The 8,839-nt window shown below is 31.7% G+C and overlaps 1 protein-coding gene and 1 non-coding gene across 2 annotated transcripts; both read right to left on the reverse strand.

Annotated features, from left to right (window-relative positions):
- Positions 1 to 1,207: 1,207 nt before the first annotated feature.
- TRNAY-GUA lies at positions 1,208 to 1,291 on the reverse strand. Its single transcript is given in 2 exon segments — positions 1,208 to 1,243; positions 1,255 to 1,291. It is a non-coding gene; the product is annotated as a tRNA-Tyr (tRNA).
- Positions 1,292 to 1,580: 289 nt separating this feature from the next.
- On the reverse strand, positions 1,581 to 2,731 carry LOC18014788 (translation initiation factor IF-1, chloroplastic). The gene is made up of 2 exons (XM_006396874.2): positions 2,554 to 2,731; positions 1,581 to 2,151 (listed from the first exon to the last, which is right to left on the reverse strand). Exons 1-2 carry the CDS (start codon positions 2,631 to 2,633, stop codon positions 1,812 to 1,814), a joined length of 420 nt encoding a protein of 139 aa, XP_006396937.1. The 5' UTR covers positions 2,634 to 2,731; the 3' UTR covers positions 1,581 to 1,811.
- Between the last annotated feature and the right edge of the window lie 6,108 nt (positions 2,732 to 8,839).

Genomic DNA, 8,839 nt, shown 5'->3' on the forward strand with positions numbered 1-8,839 from the left:
CGGATCAGAGACAAGATACGGATAATAATTTCAGGCCTAATACTACTACACATGCAGTCTACGTGCTTAACAATACATTGATTAAACAGAAAGAAAAGAAAAAAAAGTATAAAGTTTCATTATTGGTATGCCAGACATGTTATACTTTTAAGAAATGTATTTTAATCTTGGTGGATGAAACGAGCTCACTAAAAAGAGAACTCCTTTGCTTTGCATGTAAGGCAAATAATTAGCGTAAGTTAACGCTAGTTTTATTTGGGTTGGCAGAAAAAAAGAAAACGACGAACTGTAAGACTTAAGCTTTCTCGAGGTGAAGAAAATCCTGTAAATGAAACGAGATCCATCAACGATAATCCACTTTAATTAGAATTGCAAAGAATTATAATATTTGTTTGATCTACCGCTGTTATGTTAAAAATAAAGCAAGAATTTGAATTTACTAAACTAAATCCTAGAACCCTTAAGAATTTGAATTTACTATAGCGATAAACTAAATCCTAAAACTAAATCCTAGAACCACAAACGAATCTTAAGCAATCAAGTTTGAAACATCTTGTCTCTAATTTCCGGCCAACTCCAAAAATAATTTCTTGAAACAATATATATGTTGCTTGGGCCGGGAGACTTAAAAAGCCCAAACAGCTGGCCTTAAGGCATTGGATACTCAACAAGCGAAATTTGGAAGACGGTTTTCTAAAATAGCACAACACCACTAGCTTAAATTTCTAATAATAGCTCAAATGTAATACCAGAATGACTCAAAATACTTTTTTATTGAAGAAAAACTAAATCTTTAAATTGGAAAAACGGAACTCAAACATTATTTTTAAAATAGATGTGTAAAATTTATTTAGGGTTGACAAGTATTATTACTAAATAATTTGTTTAATTTTTGGAATTTTCAAATTCATTGTGGTAGATTTGGAATAAAAAAAAATTTTTGAACAAATTTTAGGTATTTCTCTTTTGTAATCCTATATTAAAAGAAAATGTAAATGCAGATACTAAATAGAGGGCCACAATGTTAAATTGCGGATAAATAAAAGGATTTAACTGTACTTTCAAAATTTTGGTTCAATTACAAATTAAGCCCAAAAGATTTTATGGCTTAATAAAGCTGAGACCCAAAATTCAAAAGTCAACAAAATGATCTTCACCGAAGTTTTTTTAAAGAGTGGTCTCTTTCAAGTTTCTACGATAAAAGATATCCGACCTGCCGGAATCGAACCAGCGACCTAAAGATTACAGCAACTACTACAGTCTTCCGCTCTACCAACTGAGCTAAGGTCGGTTGGTGCTATAATTGGAATGTAGAGTAAAGTTAACGTTTCAGACATATTTGAAAACATAGAAAATCAACAAAGCTGTTGGTACAAAGCTGCAGATTCCCGCATTCAAACCCTTTGACCTGTAATTATGAATTGAGCTAAGCTCAAACGATCGGAAACAAAGCTTTTCTTACATACAAGTCGTTATCACAAAAGGGTTTAACAAGTGCTTCTGCTTATAGCTTACCAAACCACAAGACAACAAGAGTATCAAAAAGAAAGAACTTGTGAGATCAAAAAAGCTATACTCTCTTCACCAATAAAAACTAATCATGTATTCATGTTGCATAGAGATGTTCAAGCGTTATGTTTGATGACTACAAAAGAAAGACAACCACCCAATACGGTTCAGGTAAAGAACCTGAATTACGTAGTAGAAATCAACTGTACGAGATTACATGACTCTCTCCCCATCAAACTTTTGCCTAAACTTAAAAATACAAATTTGACAGGATCTCGAAACACACACCTCTTTTGTGTTCTTTACTCTCTACTACTCATTCTGAAAATGATACGACCTTTTGTTGAATCGTAAACACTCATTTCGACCTTGACTTTATCTCCGGGGAGTATTCGTATGAAATTCTTCCTAATCTTACCACAGATATAACCAAGAATGTTATCCCCATTCTCCAAATCCACTCGAAACATCCCGTTGGGAAGTGATTCGGTTACTAAACCTTCGATTACTGTTTTGTTGCTACCTTCTTTAACAGGAGGCTTGGCCGGTTTGCTTCGGTTAGCGCCTCCTCGACCTCCGCTAACTCTCTGGCAACGTATCACTGGCCTGACACTCAAATTGCTCGAACCAAAGTTTATCTGTCTGTTACAAAGATAAGACACACAAAAGAAGTAGAGTTAGCTGAGTTCGTCGAACCAAAAGAACTGGTTTTTACAGAACAGAAATCAAAAGAACCACAAAAGTTGGTTTCTTTTTGTCATTAAACACTCGAAACAAACTGTTATCCCCAAATTACAATGGACAATTTCAGAAATTTCAAGCCTAACTCTTTTGACTCCCGAAAGATTTGAATTGGGCTTGACGAGATCCTATCGCAATGAGGCAATCACTAATTCGAGCCTGATAAAAATCCAAACTTTACAGTGATGGTTCATCGAACGATTGGTATCAATACGAAATGATGATTGATGAAGGAACTTCGGAAGGTAATCACAGGTAAAAGTCGAATTCAATGAAGTTATCGTAATGAATTTGAGAACCTACCGAATCAAAACTGCATCTGTAAACCGATTTTGACGAGGAAGAAGAAGTTGAGGACGGAAAGTGGAGCAAAGTTGAAGCATTTTTTTCTCTTATCTTCAAAAATCCCTAAAGCTTTGCTTTGTAAATGTATCCTCTTCAAATACCACCACAGGCCACAGCCTTTGGACGAAATTTGGCGTACCTCAGATAATGATACGCTGCGTTCAGGAACACGATAGATCATTTATATCATCCAAGTATATTATGCCACGACATTAACCACCTATTTATTAATAGTTTAAATTTATAATCTTGTGGTCTCATATGTAGTGTTGAACAAGGTCAATTTACACAAGGCCCAATATATTATTACATTATGCGAGGCCGAAAATGTAGAGGAAATTCTCACGATACAAAATTTGAGAGGATGCATGGTTAACCCAATCATCCACCAAGATATGTGAATGTTACTCGGTAAATTCATTTTTATGTAGTACAGAGCCAGAGCCGTGCCCAGAGATATGAAGCTCGTAAGCGAACTAAGAAAAAAACTCTCATCGTCGCAAATCCATATCGTATTGAATAAATAATAACTATCATCGTCTCAATTTATATAAAACAATAATAAAAATCATAATCTTAAAAAAAAATAACAAAATTTAAAACATAATTTTTTAGAGATAATAATTTTTTTTAACTAACTCCCTTTCGATAGATAAGATAATCTGCGACACACTAGATAAAATAACCAAGTCACTTAATATCTCCTGCTACACACTAGATCTCACATTTTCTAAGATAAGAAAAAGATTTAGACTATCGTGAGATGAAATTATAGAGAATTATATACAATATTGCAAAAAAGTATATATTTTACTGTGAGATTTAAAAATAATTTTTTAAAAAGTATCATATATGTTAATAAGCGGCCAACTAAATTGTCATTAGTTCATTACTCTAATTTTTTATTAGTTAAAAATTGGGTCCAATATTTAACTAAAATCTATTGCTACTACCTATGCTAGTACTACTAATCTTGGGCCTTCGATTTCTTTTGTAAAAGCTGGGCCCGTAGGCCAATGCCTCTTATTGACTAACATAGGCTACAGAATGTCAAATTGGTATGTGACCGCAAGATGAAAGAACTAGTTTGTAACTTTGTATTTATCATATGATTAATTTACAGTTTAATTTATTGCATACAAAAGGTATATCTACTGATAAGCAATACATCTACCAAGTTCAAACGCATCAGAACACATATCATACAAAAAAAAACTGAAAATGTGATATCGAAACCTGAGATCAAGCACTTCTCAATATGGAGAGGCGTTCCTCATCCACTCTTTTTGGCGACAACGCAATGACATACTTTAACCTCATTTCTTTTATTTTCTTGTAATATCTTCAAGGGTTGTACTTGAAGACTTATGTTGCTTAGGCTTTTTTCTTTATTATGATTTATTATAATCGACACTTAAAGTGATTTACAACCAAAAAGTTAATTAACTAAGCTACTTGCACATGCACATTGTGTGAGACCCCGCTCTCGTCTTCCCTTCTGGGAATCAGACGAATCGGTTATCAAATTTATGAAATCCCAATCCACCTTTCATCTGGATTGGCTATCAACTCTGAACGTCACAACCGTCCCTTCTAGTGAGCGCAATGTCTTCTCTCTATGCATGTTGGTCTAACGTTCTCTTTTCTAGGCCCGTTGACCCACAACAGTCGGTGCGTTAGTTCAGGTGGCTCATAAAACTTGTTTACTGTCCCTGAAATCACCATGTGATCTTTGTCCTCACTCACACGATACCGCAGATTACTTCCCGATAAGTCACCAATCCTGAAATTGCTCAAACTTTAAGCACGCTTAACTTTGGAATTCTCTCAAGACCAATGTCGAAAAGATAAGTGCACTTTGATGACATATGTAACCAAATCAATTCTTATAAGCATTTTTCATTTATACTAAAAATTGGGATGTTACACATTGAACCCTCGTTCGTTCGTTCTGTGTTGTCTTCAAACAAAAAAATATCTATTATATATGCAATTGATACGTACAAAAAAGTATCATATTAATTTAACCAACAATAACTGGATAAAAGTAAAATATTCTTCCGACAGATACAAAACACAATTGTTTAACCTTCCAAGGGTTAGAAGAATCGAAGCGTTTTGTAATACTATAATATTTACATCAAAATTTGAAAATTAAAAAAAAATATCGCCCAATCACGTCGTGCCATCTGGATAAGAGCTGTGGTCTTCAGAGTCGTCGAAACGAACCAATCCTTCATAATTGAGCTTTATTTCTTAAAAAAAAATAATCCGAAATGGCTATGAACTCAAGAAATGAATCCCTAATGGACATGCTCTTAGGAAAAAGAAAATTAGTGTGGCATGGAAGAGCATATAGTTGGGAGTGGTTGGGAGGGAAGTGGGGATTTATGTTTATGTTTTTATGTTTTTAATATAATTTATGTATTTGTAATAAAATTTATGTTTTTTGTTTTTTTTAGATATAATTTTCTAATAAAGAATATATTTTTTTCTATATATAATCTATTCTATTGATTTCTTTTTCTAGTACATATATGACCTCCATTAAAAAAACATTATTTTTTTGTTCATATTAATCCGAAAGTGCAATGATTATAAAAATGTTATTATAACATGTCCATTTATATTAATCCCAAAAAATTACAATTATTAAAATATAATTATAATCTTTTCATTCATCTTATTTGTATATTTAATATAATTTTTAAATTTGAATATTAAAATTTTTAGACTTAATTATTAAAAATATACAATAATATATTATTTTTATCTTTTTCATTTAAAATATTACTTAAATTTGAATATTTAAATGAAATTTAAATTAATATCAGATTTATTTATTTTTGTAAAAAAACTATAATACTAACTTATTTTATGATTTTTGACAAATAGTATAACCTATATTGAAGGAATCTAAAACAAATTTAAATTCGAATTTACATTTTCGAATTTATTTTAAATGTAAACTAAAAATATATTATTTTATTAATATTATAATAAATTGACTTGTTTGGTATTATAAATAGGAGTTATCCAAAAATAGAATAGTAGAAAAATAAATAAAACTTGTTTGGACACAAAACATGATTCTATTAGATTAGTACTCGAGTAGTATTATTCAGTCACGATAAATTCAATTTCTTGGCTAGAGGTTATAAGACATCTAGATGAACTACCAAGTACTCAGAACTCTAGTGAACTATATTCAAAGGATCAACCATAAAAGTGTGATTAATCTTGGTTTTTGAAGGTCGAAATAAAATCTTATGGTTTCAAGCATTTTTAAAACCGGACTGACCTGGTGGTTAGACCAGGTTCGACCATGAACCAGACTTGTGGCCAGATAGGCAGATAGGTTTCTAAAAACTGGTTCAATGATTCTATTAAAAATTAAAATAATTTTATAATTAATTTTTGAGTTTTTTTAAAAATAATTAAAAACAACAAAAGTTGATATAATAATATTTATAAAGTTTTAATTTAATATTTGAATGATATTTAAAGCTTTAAAATGTGTTATTTAAGTTAAGGATTAATCTAACATCTTTACAATTTTATTATGTATATATAGTATATATATAACAATTATATATTTCTTTTAAAAATAAAAATTTTGTAAACCAGGTTTAATCTGGTCGAACCAGATTGAACCGTGACCCATATCACTACAAGAAATCAGGTGAATTTCCGACCACGGCATCCGTCGGAAAATTGTCGGAAACGACACCATCCGGCGAGTTTCCGAGAAAGAGGTATTTGTCGGAATACCAGCTTTGGAAAGAAATAATTGTCGGAATACCAGCCTCGAAAGAAATAATTGTCGGAAATTCATCGCAAAATTTCCGAGAAACAAAATTCTCTGTAAATATTGTCGGAACATAGTCGGGAACTCCATCAAAATTTAATCGGAAAGTCAACAAGAAATTTCCTCGGAAAATCAACAGAAGCATTTTCGACAAGTTTCCGATGAACTAAATTTTGTCGGAAGTTTGTAGGCGATTAGTCAAAAAATCCCGAGAGATTTCTGACAAATATGTGATTTTCTGTCAAACTTCCGACGATATTACCGGATATGTCAAGAAATTTCTCATTTGCGCATTTTCGACAAAGACAACGCATCTTACCTTGTCACGCACGATTTGTTGATTTGTAGCAAAACCCATAAACTCTGTTAATCTTGTTTTATTCTCTGCAGTTATCTCTCTAGTAACTTCATCTAACCGCTTGTACATCCATTCTCGAGTTTTGAAATGTTATTTGAAAGCATTTTTTTTAATTGTATTATATGAATAATTATTTATTTTTTATTAAAAAGAGGTTAATTTTAATACCCCAAAACTTTTTAAAAAAATTTGACTAAAAGTCTATCATCTTATTAAAGAAGAGGCTCAGAAATTTTTTTTTTCTTCAAAATTTCATACATTTTCGAAGATGGAGGGGAGGGTATATATAGAAAATCTTGCGACGAAGACTTTTCTCGGAAATTTCTTGGAAAACGTTTCTGTCAATTTTCCGACAGAATTTGCTTCTAGTTTCCAACGATAGTTTTATCGGAATGTTCCTTCAAATTTCTGACAAATTGGTTATTAATTTCCGACTAACTTGTCGTTAGAAGGTTTCTGACAAATTATCGAGGAAATTTGTCTGATAACTTTTCTAGGAATTCTGCTATCTCGGCGATATCTTCCTGTTTCCGACAGATATCCCGACTAATACTGCCGTCGAAAAGTTTTCGAGATATTTCCGAGAATTTGTTTCTGATTAATTTCCGACAAAGTTTTTTTTCTCGCCAATATCTTCGTATTGTGACAAACTTTCGACAAACCACAAAATTTCTCTGAATATCCTCGGAATCTCGTCGGAAATCTTCCGATAAAATTATTCTTCGAAAATGTTCCTTGGAAATTCACCTGATTTCTTGTAGTGTATGCTTAACCGGTTTGACTTCCGGTCCGGTTTTAAAAACATTTGAGTTTTTTGGAATCGAAAATCTTAATTAATATCATATGTTGCATGCTTATCCGGAGGGTTTATTTAATCAATTAGCGACTAGAAGTATATAAATATGGTTATATATAGTACATGATTTTTAGATTTTACAAGGAACATAAATTCCGTAAGCCTGACCATGAATTTGTAACTCATATGAATAAATATCACTGCAGCATAATAGCTGATTTTTCAGTATTCAAAAATAAAATATACAGACTGCGACATACCAAATGCTATACATTTCAATATGAATATAGAGAAACGTATTACCGAATTTTACCTTTTTTTCTTTACACGATCTTCGATCATATTCTTCTTCATCGGTCAACAAAATGCATAGGACTAAGATCGAATTCTGCAATATCTTTTAACGAAGAAATATTATACGACGTCATAGTACGAATCCACTACGGATATATAGATGTTAACTGAAAATTATATACATAGATACACTGCATATGTATGTGTCCCTCGTCAGAAAAGTTAAATATACTCTCATATGTGTATTAGTAGCGTTTTCTTGAATACATTGAACAAACAATAGCTTGGAAGGTTTAATAGAAGCAAAACTCTTGGAATCAAGAAAAAAAAGGGAGCTCCCTTCAGTCCAATCGCAATGAACCTAAGATCTAATAAGTCTTCGATATCATTCGCTCATTTAACAAGTTCAGTCTTTTTTTAACTACTTGGTAAATGAATGAATGAGTCCGAAACTGGTTGGATCATATATATTACAACATGTGAATGGACTTAAGGAAGCTCTTTTGTTATTTATCCAAGAAATATCATTTACAACAATCACTATAATTATTCACTGTACAGTAAAACCAATGAATGTATGTAAGTACGAATATGTGTAAATATGTATAATGGATGCTATATGCATGGATCTAGAACCCTAGATATAAGAAGATATTCAGTTATAAAAGGATATGTTGATTGTGATATATGATGTACTTGTAAAATACGGAAATATACACGATGGAAAGTATCATGGAATGGTAGGTTGGATGGGTTTATATAAGCTTAAAGTTCAACTTCCAAGTACACTGTTTTCGGATTTAAAAGAGAGAAAAAGTTTTCGTTGGTAATAAATTAAAGAGAAAATTGCTGAATGGGATGTTTTTAAGTTTTAAATTTGAGGAATAGGATGTTTTGAAAACCGTAGAAGGAAATAGGTGTTTTTACTGTTTGTCTTCCCACAAGGGCCCTTAGGCAATTTTTATTTTCGAAATTGCCATTATCGAAG

Source organism: Eutrema salsugineum, unplaced genomic scaffold, assembly GCF_000478725.1.
Source record: "Eutrema salsugineum unplaced genomic scaffold, Eutsalg1_0 scaffold_3, whole genome shotgun sequence".
Taxonomy (NCBI): domain Eukaryota; kingdom Viridiplantae; phylum Streptophyta; class Magnoliopsida; order Brassicales; family Brassicaceae; genus Eutrema; species Eutrema salsugineum.

What these genes read in the sequence shown, in the direction of transcription:
- LOC18014788 (XM_006396874.2), bottom strand. Translation starts at nt 2,633, where the DNA reads ATGCTTCAACTTTGCTCCACTTTCCGTCCTCAACTTCTTCTTCCTCGT. An exon ending in ACAGATGCAGTTTTGATTCG is followed by an intron (nt 2,152 to 2,553) that starts GTAGGTTCTCAA and finishes TCTTTGTAACAG; the next exon opens with ACAGATAAACTTTGGTTCGA.